The sequence below is a fragment of the Dermochelys coriacea genome, chromosome 4, assembly GCF_009764565.3.
Source record: "Dermochelys coriacea isolate rDerCor1 chromosome 4, rDerCor1.pri.v4, whole genome shotgun sequence".
Lineage (NCBI taxonomy): Eukaryota > Metazoa > Chordata > Testudines > Dermochelyidae > Dermochelys > Dermochelys coriacea.
Window position 1 is genome coordinate 113860957 of NC_050071.1, and position 16352 is coordinate 113877308.

The following is a 16352-nucleotide window of genomic DNA, read 5'->3' on the forward strand; positions in this document are numbered from 1 at the left end:
TTTTTTCTCTCTGCTACTGACTAATTGCGTATTTCCAGTTCTAAATGAGGTGTGTGGTTGACCAGTCAGTTCCTAACTCTGGTGTTCGTAACTCTGAGGTTCTACTATACATGGTATAACCATCCCAGGAGGAATTTAACTTAGACCATTTGTTTACAAATTCTGCCTTGGACACTTGGAAAACCACAATGAAGTCAGATCTAATTTAGGGGAGCATTTGGCCCTCAGAATGTCCCAATCACATAGTGCCATATCCTGCAGGCTAGACTCAGTCAAAATTTCACTGACAAGGGCAGGTTTTTTTGGTCCAAGTATGGACCAAGTAAGGACCGCAAGTTTTGGCCAATATATACTAATAACCAATAATGCTGAGGCCTTACTGGAAGCTGAAGAAAAATTACCTTTCTAATGACTAATAGTACAATCTTCAAATTTGTGTTTCACAGTTGACACAAACATTGAAAACCTCTCAAATTCTACTATAAGAAGTCTGGAAAACTTCTGTTCCTTTGTTGCTTGGTTTTATTTTGTCTTGAGTCTTCTGCTAATCTTGTATTGATGAAATAGCAACATTTGATACTGCTGCAAATTAAATATGCTGTGTGTATGAAGGGTCTGATTCACTCTTGCATTAAAGATGGAGTAGCAAAGGGGTGAATTAGGCCCTACATATATTTATCTTACTTGCAGGAGGCAGAAGAACATTTGAAGAAAAAATATGATGACAGCATCAAAATCCAACATCACGCTCACAGATTGGAAGTACAGGCTTTGGAAGAGAAGGCAAAGAAAGAATTACACGGTGAACTTGAACAGACACAAAAACAACAAGCTGCATGGATAGGTATAACAAGCCACATGTCACACACAGCTTCCTACTTTATTATGATTTGAGAAATGCTCTGGTCATTCCATGGATTCCATGCCCTACAAACCCAGCTCTGTCAGTTCCTGCTGTATTTCCCAAAGTTTTAGCCATACATGCTTATTGTTAACTTAGCTCCTAGTTGTCAGTGGCCTGTTTAACAAAGCTGCCTTTGCAGACACAATAAATCAGTACATGATAGCTGGAAATTTGTGGGATTTCCTTTGTTTCTTTTACATCAGGATTGATGAGCTGTGGGCCAGGTGTGTCCCACTGAGTTCTATGATGCTGCCAACGGCAGCCTTCATCTTACTATTGTGATCCACAAATATCTCAGCCTAACATGCTCAGTTGCAGCACTGTGTGCTGTGACCTGTGGTCTCTTTGCACAATACCTTAAAGCTAAGAGTCTTCAATTTGCTCCACTTTCTGCGAATTAGGCACATACCCCAGGTTCATGGCAAATTGCCAGCATAGCCCTTGTTTGCATAAAGTCTTCAGTCTTGATTGTTTCTAGCCAGTGTGATTTACCTGGTACTGGGTCATAAGTTAAGTGTTTGGGGTTTTTTTTTTCACCTGGCAAGAAAGTGGGGAAAAAGTGAGGCTGAATGATGCAAATGTTATCATTTTTACTTTTAAAAAAGCAATACTTGTGGGGCACACACTATTTTAATTACAATTAAGTTGTTTGTCATATGAAATCATAAGAAAAATCAATATATTTTATTGTATAATAAAATGATTTAGACCCACTTAACTACTAGCCTAATGACACTAAAAAATGGACACTCCACTACACTGGACATACGGGTGGAAATTCACCCTTGTGCCAAGCGCTACTGCAGGCCTGCACATCTCTAAGTCCGTAAGGTGGGATAAAGTGGTGCAGAGGTCTTCTGCTGGCCCTCTGTAAAGTGGTGAATCTCACCCAAAGGTGAAAGGAGAGTAGCAGAAAAAGTCAAGCCTGTAGGAGTACTCACATGCTAGGAGTTAAGCACAGGCTTTGCTGAACAAGGGCCCAAAAGAGGAACCAAGCTCATGTGAAGTTAAAAAATACTTATTCATTTGCAGAAATATGAAAAAATGTGATGTTAGAAAATCAGCTTTTCACTGATGTTGGTAGCTGGCTGTACAGAAAAGAGAAGCTGGGAAGTCAGAAGTGTGTGTAAGAACCTTATGTGAGATTCTAATTTGGTCACTAAGGAGGTGTTAAATTCAAAGAAAAAGGACTCATCTTTAACATTCCCTAGGAAGTGTTCCAGACTATTCAAGCTCACTATTAAAGGGGCTTTCTTGTTGAAAAAAGAATAATATGAATATTCTTAAAGATATCATCCCCTGCAACCACAGCTGGAAAAATAAGATCAAATGTAAGTTTAAGCTCTAGGCAATTTGAGCTTAAAAGATTAATATTTCATTTACTTTCCAGGTTATACTGCCAGGGTACCCTAAAAACTGATCATGAAAATAATACATTCTGTATAAACACTTCTCATATTTTAGAGAACTGTTCATATATTTACATTCTGGTTCACTTTGTTTTAGTGTAATGTATACAGAAATATCTCTTAATGTACCTTTCCAATATAAAGTAAAACAAAGAATAGGCCAAATTCTACCCAATGATGCAACACCATTGATTTTTAAGGATTTTGAGTGATTTGAGTTGGCTGTGGTGCAGACCAGAATTTCTGTAGTGCTCAGCGATATAACATGTCCCCTCCTGCTCTGATCTGCTCCCCTCTCTCCCCCGAGCCTGGTCCCAGGGTCCTCCTATGCCAGGAACTATGGTTGGTATAGAGCCATTTATATCAGCCCTGAACTGCTCTTACTACATGTGGGACTTCTTTACAATCCTCTATGCACCACCAGTATTAAATAAAAGGGGACCGGGTAGGTGCATTCATAGATTTTAAGGCCAGAAGAGACCACCGTGATCATCAGTCTGAACTGCTGCATAACATAGGTTATAGAATGTCACCTACTGATTCTGGCATTAAGGGCTTGTTGTGGAAGCACAATAACCTGTGGTTATTATTTAACAGATGATTTATGCCACCAGACCAAACAGACTCCTCTTGTACAGAGCATGTGGGGTAACTTCCTGCTCTTTCCAATCTTATTCAGTGGATGGAATGGTGGCACAATTGCGTGTCTAGGCAAAACTTAATGCTTTAACTTCTTCTACTGCAAAAATAGATGTGTGCATTGCCCTATGTCTGGCCTCTTACCTCCTTCACTCCTTGATAAGTCTTTTGTTATTGTTGCTAGAAACTCTGAGGATGGAGCTGTCGGAGCAATACGCATCCTGCACTGGTCACAAAAAACAAATGGAAGAACTCCTGATGGAGCTGAAGAATGTGAGAGCATTGAAGAAGCAACAGGCAAGCTTCCAATTTTTACTTCATTGACATACAATGTTACTGATCAGATAGTGAAAACTCTGTTTTAGGTTTTTAAATGACACTATTCCTGTTTAGAAACAGACGGGGTCGCCTTCCTTTAAGTCACAGTCAAAAGGCATTAGCACTGTTTATCAGCATTTTGGTGGGCAGATTTGTATTTCATGCAGCATTTTGACAATATGATCTACGACAGAACTAAACATTCAACCAAATGATCACTAATTTCAACATTCATTGTGTATGTCGGTGGCAGTGGGGATCTTACGGCACTCACATTTGATATTGTAAATCCACAAGCCCTTATCAGGGGATTAATTGAATACCAATGCGATCAGTCCATCAAAAGTGCAGCATTCGGACTAGGAGTCTGTGTAGCTTTCTTCTTATATTCAATGGGAAACTTATAAACTGAGTCTGTCCCCATTCCAGTGTTTGGTATTGTACAGCGTTTCATGTGTTTAAATGTACTTGCTCCTTGTTCTCCCTTATATACAATGTGCCCCAAATTTTCAAACATTTTGTGCCTAACAATAGGTACCTAAAATAAGTGGCCTGATTTTTAGAGGTGCAGCACACACAAGAGTACCATTGATTTTAATGAATTGCAGGTGCTCAGCACCTCTAAAATTTAGGACAGTTACTGATGTTTATTGTTGGGTGTCTAACTACAGATTTAGGAACATAACTTTAAGCATCTAGGTTTGAAAACTTTGACTTGTGTGTGCATGTATGAGATTTTAGTGGGGGATGTGTCTGTCTGTACTACATGAGATGAATACATATATATTTTAGAACCCAATCCCTTGATTATATTATAGCCAGATAATTTCTCATTATATTCAGTTACTTTATAGACCCATTCATGTCATGCAGCTTCCTGGCACCTTTAAAAAGATCCTGACCACAGAAGTTTGTTCATTGAAAGTATTCCTAAAATCTGTTTGAACGTTTTCTGTTGTTTTGACTCATATCCTTAAACTTTTATTGATGGTGGTGGTGATGGTGGTGGTGGTGGTGTTTTATTTCTGGCAGTTTGCTAGGAACAGAGAAAACAGTCCTGAATGACCGGATTTGAAAGCGACATGATAACATCTGAACTATATAAACCATGCTGTACATCATAAACTTTGTGTTTCACTTGTTTTATTCACAACTGAATCTCTCAATCATGATAACCAATTGCAATCCTGTGAGAAATTTAATCAGCAGATAAAAATAGCTAATTTTGGCATTTTTCTTAGGAAGGAAGTAACCAAAACCAGATGAAATTTCTAAATGAGGAACTGGAGAAATGTCAGAATGAGATTGCTGGGCTCAAGAAAGAGAATTCGCTTCTAAAGGACACAATGGAGCTGCTTAGTCCAGAGATGGACTTACAGAAGCAAGAGTCTACACAGCTTTGGGACAAGGAGAAGAAACACAGGTCTGCCTTATATTACTGCCCTTCACAGGTTCCTCATACAGGGTCAGCATATTGCTAACATCAATATTCCTCCAAATGCTTTGAGAGATCTGAATTTATCCTTCCTAAAGAGAATTATATTTTAGGCTTGGAGCTTTTCAAAAGTGGTCTTCACTCTTTGCAGTTCCTAACGGTGCAGCCAGCATTCTCCTTCCCTGCTGCATTGAAAATATTTTTGTTTACTGCTTCATCCATCTAAATACATGACACAGAAATGTGTTCTTTGTAGCCACCAGGGAACGCTACTTACTTTCATATTATAATGAAGGGAACTAAAGGGTGACCAGTCCAAAACTTCCCCACGCCCTACACACTAAATTCATTGTAAATGTCTGACTGAGAACTAGTCTCAGCCTGCCAAAATAAGGGCTTCCCACAGGGTTAAAAAAAAATCTCTGCTCCTCAGCTAGTAACCAGCCAAGTGTTAAGACATCCCACGGACTGTTTCTGAATGATACTTGAAGTGATCCCTGCATATATGGGGCTCAGTTATGGCTGAGAGACCCATGACTGCACTGGAGAGGGGAAGTGGCAGTAACTATTGGCATTGTGCCTGTAGAGGCCAGGAGCAGACAATTTGCCTCCTGGGCAGATGGAAGAGCACACTCACTAGTGAAGATGGCAACACTGCGTGACTGGAAAAGGTGTAGTGTGTGTTCCCTAAACATAGCCATAAGCCATTGTGCAGGGGCAATAGGGCACAGGATCATGGCCCAGAGGTGTCCCACTGGGGCACTGGATACTGCTGCAGTGCTTGCAGTCTCACCCCCTTTGCAGGCAAGGGGTGTAAGCTATCTCCTGCTCTAGAGCATAAAGGGTTCCCTGTGCTGGTGCAGCGATCGTTTGGCTCATAGTTTGTAAAGTGTTTTGAATGCTATGGGATCTTTGGAGGAAGGGAACTACCTGAGAATCACTCAGCGTTGCTAGTGTTGTATTGAAAATGACGAGAGATTGAGGGATCTAGAGTCACATCTTCAAAAAGCTTCTCTACTGGTATAGAATGCTTGTCCATAATTACTCAATTTGTACAACAGATGGACACCAGCCACCTGACAGGCCCTTTACAAATCTGGCTAGGACAGTCTAGAAAGAGAACTCAGGGAATATATTGAGAAACTCATTACCTTCAGGAGTGCCTGAGTAACTCTGTTGGCCTTTACCAGACAGTAACTAATTAATGAATAGGAATGAAACCTCTTCTTGCACCATTTTGGAAGTTACTTGAAGGTGACTTTAAACTAAGTCAAGTATTAAAAAAAACTGGAGACTTTTCAACAAGATCAACAGAAAGAAATGCAAACCACAGTGTCTAATTTCAACAGTGCTTCCAGTTACTTTGGAAGTATTTAGAACCTGTGTTCATGAAGGAAATAATTATTCACAATCTGATAAGATGATAGGGAAAAGGAACAATGACCTGAGGCTAAAAAAGGAGAAATGCAGGATAGACATTGAGGTGTAAAAATTCTCAACAGTGAGAGTATCTGGGTATTAGGATAAGGGAAGTAGATCAAATTATCTCATTACAGTAGCAGAATGCAAGGAGTAAGAGTGGATGACCCAAATGGTCATTGCTGGTAATAATACCAGTTATTTAATTTCAACCCCTTGCTAACTCATAGAATGGAGCAGACAAGCAATTGGTAGCATGGCATGAGGTGCAATGCATGTGCCAACCATTACAGGTACCCTGGATTTTCTTTTTGCAGATCACACATTGGAGGAGCTAGGATCTGAAGCCCTGTTTGGAAAGGACAGTAATAGTATTTTAAAATTTAAGGTGCCATATGTGCATGTAAATTTGATACTGTTCCTTTCAGGGCACTGACTCTCCCTTCTTTTTTTCTGCAAGTTGTTTTTCAGTTGGAAGCTCCAACTGATGACTATTGTCTGCAGTCATGTCTCACATAAGTTGGGGGTGGCAGCACAGAACAGGCCCACCACAAAGAGGAGCGAGATTTGTATACACCAGGTTATTATAACTGCTGTTATTGAGAGTTTTAATTGCTAAGCAGCAGAGCAAATTCTATATATGTTATGTTAAGGTGTCATGGGCCACACTTGTAAAAAATGGCCTAAATTTTTTAGCTCACAGTTGTCATCAAGTGAGGTGCTGTGTGTGAGAGGGTCAGATAAACATGTGAAAGTCTGGCATGCTCAACGGGATCATTTACATCATTAATGACATTTATAGTATTAGTCCCATAATCTTGATTTCAAATCAAGTGTAAAGTATTTTTCATGCGGTACCATGGTCAAATTAAATGCAGTATCAAAGAGCTTCATCTTAAATTCCCAGATCCCTCAAACAACTAAACATAAATATTGTTAACAGGGAATTCATATAATATATTATTGTCACTTTCAACCTCAAGATTGACTGTTGTCCTTGGTGTTTCTCTGGTGCTTCAAGCCAATTACAGCCAGAATACCAACAGCATCATGTGGGCCAGGACCCCTTTGAACACAAATGCAACTTGGCTGAGGCTCAGATCCTGCAGCCCAAAGGATCATTTGCCTCTTCTCTGAGCAGCTGGCCATCCCCATTCCCTGGAGAGTCATGCAGTGGGGTCCAGCTTTAAATTCCAGAGGAAGCTCCTGAAGTCTTATCTATAGTTATGGGTTCCTTTAACTAATTACCCAACCCAAGGAGAGGGTTTACACCTACTTTAATCTGTGAGAGTTCAGCCCCAAGATTGACTACAGTAGAGAGGTTTTCAATAGAAGGGGGACCCCATGGTGCACCACAGAGACTATACAGTGCTCTTTCTGTAATAACTGGTTGGTTAATAAAAGTAAACAGCAACACACAACCTGCACTCTGGTAAAGGAGAGAGAGGCCATACAGAACGCATAGTATTTGCATTACCCACACCATGCCTTGTGAAAAACAAGAAGTGTTAGTCATCATCCTCACCACCAGTGTTTGTAAATCTGGTGTCTCCCCCAAGGTATGCAGGCCAGGATACAACTTTTATAAAGTATTACGCTGAGGCCCACTGGGGTTCACACATTTATGAAGGTTTCACCCCCTTTTCCTTATTTGAACTTCCATACTCCACGACTTTTGGGGTGCCCTGTTTTTCATAGACTAATTCATAAGTTCCCTTTATACTCTTACAAACTTAACATTTATGTCACCTTATCACCATAGTAACAGGCAATTACCTTAAGGAAGTCTTTTAACATTTCATCATCTTGTGATGTCTTCTGATCTGTTATTATCCAAACTCAGCAATTATTTTCAAAACATCAGCCTATTTCACACAAACACAAGCTCAGCAAGTTGATTTTTATCTTAGCTATATTAGATAATTTAGCATAAATTATCCTAAAGCCTAATTTGGCTAATCTTAATATCTTACAAGTGTGAGGCCTGTAGGCCTTGTGTTATAACATTAATTCATGTATTTCACCTCGATATCCTAAATATTTCTGATATCTTTTATCCTCGGGGGAACTCCACAGGAGCCCCATCAGTGGGTGCTACGCATAACCCCCTCCCGAGCCTAAAAAAATCAGAGCTCTTAATAGTCTTACCCATCAGTAATTAAATAATTAATGTTAAAACACTTGAGACTTACATAATTTTTAACACCATTTTGACAGGCTACTGGAAGAAGACCTCAAAGTCAAGCACCAGAAAGAACTAGACATCTTGAAACAAGAGCATCGTAAGGAAATCCAGAACATGATCGCTGATTTCAGCAGTGCTCAGGCCCATCTCCAAGCAAAGATTGTCTCCCTAGAAACTGAGTAAGTGATTTCAATAAGACACAGCTGCAGTAAGGATGTTTCACTATATCAGTGATAAGTATTAATTATTGTTAATTATTATTTTCATTACATATGGGTGGAATATTTTAACTGTTGGAATAACAGTGTATTGTATAACTATTTCCCAGACACTCACATAAGGCACAAATATACTCTAATGAAGCATAGATATGTCTGGCTGTGCAAATCTATACAAACATAATATCAGTACCAGTAAATTATACCAGACACTATTGCACTTATGCACGTCATCAGTCTTACTAACTTTAAAATAATTTACATCATGATTCCCATAGGCCCTGATCCTGCAAACACTTACACAGATGCTTAACTTAACTTCAAGAGAACTACATACGTGAGTAAAGTTAAGCATGTGTGTAAGTATTTTAGGAGAGGGACCAAAGTGGGAATGACAGAGGATAAACCATGTAGTTGCTGAAGCAGCATGTTCTAGGTTAGATTCAGGGACTAGGAGTCAGGAGTGGTGGTTTCTGTTCCTGGCTCTGGGTCAAAGTGCTCATGCTTTGTGCCTCAGTTTTCCCATTTCACAAATATGGGAAATATCCCTTGGTAAAGTGCTTTGAGATCTTTAGAGAAAGGTGCTCTGTAACTGCAAAGTGGTTATTAGATTATTATTATTATCAATCTTGATTTTGTAATGTTAAAAAGGCCTATCTGAAACAACAGACACTCCTGACATCAGTTAAAAAAACCAAAATAACTATTACTTAAACCCACAACAGCCAATGAAACTCAATCCCCAACAAAATTCCCACCCGCAGATACAAACTGACTCCATCACACCGCTCTCTCTGTGAAAGCCTGAATAAAGCGAGGCACCTTTCACCATGCCCTGAAGGTCAGCAGCTCTGGGCTGTTTCAGACAACGCAAAGAATTGGTTCCAAAGCTGAGCACCCCTCACGAAGAACCTTCTGCTCCCAGCCCCCTCCCTTTTAAATCAAGTGCCTCCACCAATCACAGCTGTGGTAGCATGGCAGGGACGCCCAGAGGATTCAGGGGGCCTGGGGTCTTTGGTGGCGGGGATCCTTCCATTCCGGGTCTTCAGGGTACTTCACCGAAGACATGGAGCAGAAGTACCCCTGCCACCGAATTGCCGCTGAAGACCCGGAGTGGAAGAAGCAGTGGTGGGTCTTCAGTGGCAGGTCCTTCACTCCGGGGGTGTTCGGCAGCACTGAAGGACCCGCCGCCAAAGTGCTGCCGAAAACTCTTGTGGGGGCCCCTGAAACCTCTTGTGGGCCAGGGGCAAATTGCCCCACTTGCCCACCCCCGGGCAGTCCTGTAGCATGGCAGTGGGAGAGGAGCAGTCCAAGCCATTGATTGTGTTTTATCTGAGTGCTGAGTAGGCTGGAGGCTTCCTTTCTCTTGACAATTTCCAGCTAAAACAAAAGAATAAATAAAATATATTCTCTGTAGTGCATTGCTCACCATCATGAATCATTTAAAAATTTAGCTTATATGAATTGAGGCCTAAATCCTGCCTGGGGAGTGGCTAGCACAGATCCCTGTTCGTTCCTGTGCAGAGTCCTACTGACAACATGAGCTGGATACACCTAGTGTACAGGGTTGACTTCAGCTGAACTTTGCCAAGGAGCGGAGGGGGGGCGCATTTGTATTTAATGTGTGCTTTCTTCACCACATCCCTCTTTTTAAAAACATACAGTTTTGTCAGGGGAGCCCTGAATATTTTCCTGGATTTCAGGGATGGGGTTTATGATGAGTCAAAGAGGTCTAAACTCTTAGGCCTTGAATGAAGTTGTTTCCTGATCTGGATGAAAGTGTTTGCATTTTTTATTTGACACAGACTTAAAGAATTAGAAGAGAAACCAAGAAAGCGAGAGTCCAGGCCAGAAGATATGCACCTTATAGGCTGCTTGCAAAATAAATTAAGTGAGAGAGAAGAAATTATCAAACAACTGACGGTGAGCATTCCTTGGTGGACATATACTATATAATGTGTGGTTTCATAGTAGCAGCCGTGTTAGTCTGTATTCGCAAAAAGAAAAGGAGTACTTGTGGCACCTTAGAGACTAACAAATTTATTAGAGCATAAGCTTTCGTGAGCTACAGCTCATCCGATGAAGTGAGCTGTAGCTCACGAAAGCTTATGCTCTAATAAATGTGTTAGTCGCTAAGGTGCCACAAGTACTCCTTTTCTTTTTGTATAATGTGTGTGCTGTTACTGAAGTCAATGGCAAAATTTCCATTGACTGCTATGGTATAGGATCAAGTTCTTAATTTATCCAACTGTATACCAGCAGAGTATTAATGATAAACGTAGGATGTCAGGCCCATATCCTATTGTAAGTACACTCCTGCCCCTTTCCATAGCAGCTTTTCAGCGGAATGAGGCCACTTACTTGACTCAACAAGACTGAGACATTCATTAGAAGTAACATGAGATGGGAAAACATTCCATTTCCTAAATGCAAACCACCATGCTGTTAACATGAGATAGTCAATCTGTTTAAAAGTACTGCAAAAAGCCTTTCAATCTTTTAATAGAGTCTTTTCAATTGCCAACAACCAGTGCTTAGGTCCAGTTCATAATTAACAATTTCAGATTATACTGAAAGGCTCCATCTGCTAGTCATTTCACACAACTCATCAGGTTCTTGCTCTCTTACTGCTCTGGGCCATTCTGAACATTGTGTGCTTACAGACCAAGGACACACATGATTTTATTTCCCTTCAGGAGGGAAGAAAATTTCAGCATTTGCTTTTACCCAGCACTGAATCTCATCCAAATAGATCCTTTTCTTTCAACCCTAATCCTGGATGCTTAACTCCTTCCATGAAGGTAAGACAAACAGTTCAAGTACAATAGCAAATCATGTTGTGTTGTTAGTATTTGAATACTTACAGGTGCTCAGATTTCCTGAGGAGGAACGTACAATAAATAGATGGATAGAGATTAATTTTTATTCTTCAGCTAGTTCATTCCTAATATTTCAGCCACTATACTGCTGCTTTTCAGTAGAAGTATAATATGCAATAATGTAAGCTAACCTAGAACCAGGTGATGAAGATAATGTGTGTATTCATGCAGATGTGAGACAGTCTGCTTAGAGATAAGAGCCTGATCTTGTGCTGGGATAAGGGCTATTTCTTGCATATCCCTAAGAACTGGCCACTCTACCCCACTTACAGTGAACAAGTAGGTTAGCCACTGAATCAATGTCTACACCACCTGTGCAGAATCTGCTCTCCTCTGCTCAACCTTAACCAACACTTCCATATAGTACCCACTCTACTGGCATGCAGGGAAAGGGGGCATATTGGTGGAGGAGAAAGGGATGCCCAGTGGCTAAGGACACTAACTCAACATGTTATTCAATCCAAAGGGTTTGTATGGCAGCTACTGTAGCTCTAGAGTAGGAGTGACTTCACATGTGCAGCAGTATAGCCAATACTGAAGGGTTGCCACCAGTGGCTGTAGTGAAAACAAGTGTATGTCAATGTCAAGTAGTGAATGTACTTGTTGTCAAAGCCAGTTAGAACCCCCCCACCTCGCTCCCCGAACTAGTGTCAACAGATCTGGGGATCTATGTGATCTAGCAGGGTTATGGCACTCCAGCAATTTTAAAATCAAGTCACCCAACTGCTTGGGGTGAATACCATTGATCCATGGGCCCTTGCAGCCTGTTTTAACTGAGCCTACAGGAGAGGTTTTAATTTAAATGTTATAGCCAGAATTTTCAAAAGTAGCTATTAGTTTTGGGAGCATCCATTTTTGGGTGCCCAATATGAGACACCCAGATTACCTGCAACAATCACTGAAATCCATGGAATTGGCCCAGGGATGAATTTGGCCTATACTGTTTTGAAATGAGCATATGTAGTGTTTATAGTACCATCCGTGTGTAAGAATGTGTGCATAATATACAATTCTGTTCCCACAATAAAAGCAGAAGAAACTGAATGAGGTGCCAAGCCGTGTTATCAGTGTTCCGAATTTAGCCTCCTATGCAAAGAACTTTTTGAGCTGTGACTTGAGATCAAAGAGAAATTCCCCTCCAATAACTAAATCGACAAGCTTAGACCAGAGTGCTGGCTGCATCAGGGCCAGCTATCCATCAGCACAGTCATCAGACAGTAACCAGGCCACAAGGTAAATGTGCACTTTGTAGAAACTTGATTATGAATTAATTTGTATTTAGCATTTTTCAAGACAATGCTAGGTACCACAAAAAAATTAAAATAAAATAAAATAAAAAAACTACAGGTCCAAACTTCTGCACGCACACATACACAGCTCACTGCAAGACCTGGACCATTGTCTCGGCCTGGCAGAGCTTGCAATTGAAATTCAACATGGCACAAGTGATACTGGTGAGGCTTGCACCTGGCCTCTTCCAGCTCACATGGGCATAGCTCCATCCTTTCCAGGGTGTTTAGTAGTTCAAGTATTTTTGGTTATTTCCAGAAGAATTTGAGCAACAAAGTAGTTCTTCTCCCTGTCCACCCCCCCCCACCAAAAGATTTCTGAGTAATGGTAGTATTTGTCTCTTTGCACAGGGCACAAGGCAACGAAGCACCCATAACCAAAGATGACCAGAAACAAGACCCTCAGCATCAGGAATGGTTTACTAAATATTTTTCATTCTAAAACCAATTATTTCCAGAGTACTCAGAAAGATGACCTCAGATAATTTTACACGCTTCTGTGAAATGTTTAATCAGGGTACTGACTGGAAAAAAAAATTGAGCTGCACACAGCTGCCTAGGAATCTAAGTATGCTTGGCATCCAGACACTATGGGATTAGAGGGTGGGCGCCTTAGAAATATATATTATTATTATTATTATTGTAAAAATGAAGGCAGGTTAGGTGAAAAATTATGGGTATGTTGTCATCTCAATAGCACAGGAAGAGTCTTTCATATCAAGATAGGAACCATTTCACAGGCAGAGTGCTGAACTTGTTCCCCAGTGACTCCTGTCCGGCTCTCTTTTAAGAAAACACCTTAACTTTATTTTGTGCATGTTTTAGTATAAATCATATGTGATTTCATATTTATTACATCCCATGCTTTCTTTTCCCTTTTTTTTTTTGCTGTTTAATATTCAAATAAAATAAATTGACGGGAATTACTTTTAGAGGGTGTTTGTTTAATCTGGTAGTTGTTTTAAATTTGTTGTACAGTGTACTGAGAGACAATGTCTGCAGAGTGCTTTAGAATTATTAATATAATTAGAATGGGGAAGTATCCCTTTTGCAGTTGTATAGACAGCTCATTACGTCATTCTCAATAAACATATTTAAGGATCAGTCTGGAAAATTCAGGATAACGTTCAATTATGAATATTAATAAAATACTTGCTTACAGATAAAATTAGTGTTTTACACTTTAATTCATTATGCAGAATTTTGAACCAGACTGTGTACAATTCATAAAGCTTCAAGTTTATGAAAGATGGGTATTCAGTACATTCCATCCATGTGTATCTTCAATATGTCTACCTCTGGTATCTAAGCACCAGGTACATCAATCCACTGGGAGGACCAAATTATTCATATCTTACACTGCTTTTTTAAGTGGGTCATTCTTGATTGCTGTTGCTCATCATTCTGAGGGAAGATTTGCATAAAGAAATGTGCATTTTACAGTAAATTACCACCATGAAGCTGGCATAGCTGTGTCTCACCCTGATCTTGGATAGCAAGGAGTTCCACATCTGAGAGCCTACTACTGAAACATCCACCAGCCTCCAGGACTTCTGCTCTGTTAGCCTATTGTTGTTTGGAAACAAGTAGTTTGGTTCTGAAAGGGATTCAAGACAATTTAGTTTACGGACAGAATGTTTGGTAACAAAAGAAGGAAATTACAGAAGGGCTATTTACTCTGTTCTGTGTTTGTACAGCAGCTAGCACCGTATGGTCTGGGTCCATGACTAACGTTCCTAAGTTAGACTATAACAATACTACTAAGAATCAAGTTAAAAAAACAGTGTGCAGGAAGTATCTGTCTCTGACAATGATAACTCAAATTATACCATTTTTCATGACAAAATGTTTCATATAAATTCTATTGTCCTATGACTGAACGGAAGGACATAATAGGTGTGGTTCTGATCTAAATAAAGCTACATTAATTGTTTATAATGAACAATTAGAGACATTTTGCTTATGGACAATATGCAAGATGTTATTCTCAGCTATCCATTTATTAATTTCCTAAGAAAATGATGGAAATAGAATCATAGAACCATAAGGTTAGAAGGGACCGCAAGGGTCATCTAGTCTAACCCCCTGCCAGGATGCAGGATTTGTTGTGTCTAAACCAGGGGTCCACAACGGGGTGCCCGCGGGTGCAATGGCTCATGCCAGGGCAGTTGTGTGTGCCTGCAGAACACCATGCCCCCGAAATGCTGCCACCGAGCGTGGCCACCTGAGAACTGGCTGCCGAAACGCCGCCGAGAAGCGTTGCCATTTCTCAGTGGCAATGCTTCTTTACGCTGCCGCTTCTCGGCGGCATTTTGGCAGCGGGGTGTTTGGCGCCGCCCCAGTCTGTTGAGAATAGGAATGTGCTATTCCCACAGAAAGGTTGGGGATCACTGATCTAAACCCTCCAAGACAGATGACTATCCAACCTCTTTTTGAAATCGTCCAGTGAAGGAACGTTCACAACCTCCCTAGGCAGTCTGTTCTTTTGTCTTACTGTTCTTACAGTTAGGAAGTTTTTCCTGAGACTTAATCTAAAACTTCTGTGCTGCAATTTGAACCCATTGCCTCCTGTCCTGCCCTCTGTGGGAAGAGAGAACAATGAGAGAACATACAAGGGGGCATAAAAAATTATATGATTTAGGACGGCAATACAAAATGCAGTAGCCTGAAACCACAATTATATAATAATGAAAAAAGTGAAGTGCATTAGAAACCAGAGCAATTTACCCTTTCAAAGGATGTATCTTAAGCATGGTCATTAGGAAAGATAAAAGGTAGGCGAGATTAGCGTGAATGGCACTACTTGTTTTATGGTTGGATGTGGAATAAAGGGACTTTCATCTGTAGGTTGTAAATTTGAATCAATCCCAGGTTAATGGTGGTGGAAATTTGTTACCTTAAGATGAAGACTGGGTGACTTATGTGAAATAAATTGATGATCTTAGTCCAGGTCATTGTGGGAAGTTGTCCATCACACAAAAACCACCACCACTAATGACACTAATTGACAACTGTGTTGGCAGAGAGTTTAAAGGACTGAATAAGCCAGGGACTGAACTCTCCTCTCATAGTTAGAGGGGATTCCTCCAAAAGAGAACAGCAGATTGCTAGAAAGATTTGTGAGAGAGCTAGTGCTTACTCTGAATATATGGAGGTTTTAGGTGTCCAACATTGCCAAATCAGCACCAAAGAGCACTTAAACAAAACACACACCACTCACTAAAAGCTAAAATGGAAGTGGAGAATGCAAATCTGCACTAATCATAGAACTGGAAGGCATCTCGAGAGGTCATCGACTCCAGTCCCCTGCACTCAAGGCAGGACTAAGTATATCTAGACGATCCCTGACAGGTGTTTGTCCAATCTGCTCTTAAAAATCCCCAATGATATTCTACAATGTCCCCAGGCAATTTATTCCAGTTCTTAACCACCCTGACAGTTAGGAAGTTTTTCCTAATGTCCAAGCTAAACTGCCCTTGCTGCAATTTAAGCCATTGACTCTTGTCCTAGCCTCAGAGGTTAAGAACAATTTTCTCACTCCTCCTTATAAGCTTTTATGTACTTGAAAACTGTCATCATAGCCCCTCTCAGTCTTCTGTTCTCCAGCCTAAACAAACCCAGTTTTTTCAATCTTCCCTCATAGGTCACATTTTCTAG

General features: G+C 40.4%; 1 protein-coding gene and 1 long non-coding RNA gene across 5 annotated transcripts in view; one reads left to right on the forward strand and one right to left on the reverse strand.

The window, feature by feature from the left end:
- FAM184B (family with sequence similarity 184 member B) overlaps nucleotides 1-14340 on the forward strand; it is a 96455-nt gene extending 82115 nt beyond the window's left edge. For all 3 annotated transcript variants that reach the window (XM_038400047.2, XM_043514101.1, XM_043514100.1), the window contains exons 11-18: nucleotides 691-844; nucleotides 3137-3249; nucleotides 4512-4693; nucleotides 8342-8488; nucleotides 10333-10450; nucleotides 11224-11328; nucleotides 12437-12639; nucleotides 13047-14340. In XM_038400047.2, coding sequence (XP_038255975.1) covers nucleotides 691-844; nucleotides 3137-3249; nucleotides 4512-4693; nucleotides 8342-8488; nucleotides 10333-10450; nucleotides 11224-11328; nucleotides 12437-12639; nucleotides 13047-13137 — 1113 coding nt within the window. In that variant the 3' untranslated portion in view covers nucleotides 13138-14340. The remainder of the gene's footprint in view (nucleotides 1-690; nucleotides 845-3136; nucleotides 3250-4511; nucleotides 4694-8341; nucleotides 8489-10332; nucleotides 10451-11223; nucleotides 11329-12436; nucleotides 12640-13046) is intronic.
- Nucleotides 8-8451, reverse strand: LOC122460103. 2 transcript variants are annotated; one of them, XR_006281187.1, is made up of 2 exons: nucleotides 8317-8451; nucleotides 8-7989 (listed from the first exon to the last, which is right to left on the reverse strand). It is a non-coding gene; the product is annotated as an uncharacterized LOC122460103 (long non-coding RNA). The 2 variants fall into 2 exon arrangements; XR_006281188.1 differs by having other exon boundaries at nucleotides 8-7947; nucleotides 8317-8450.
- Nucleotides 14341-16352: the final 2012 nt, after the last annotated feature.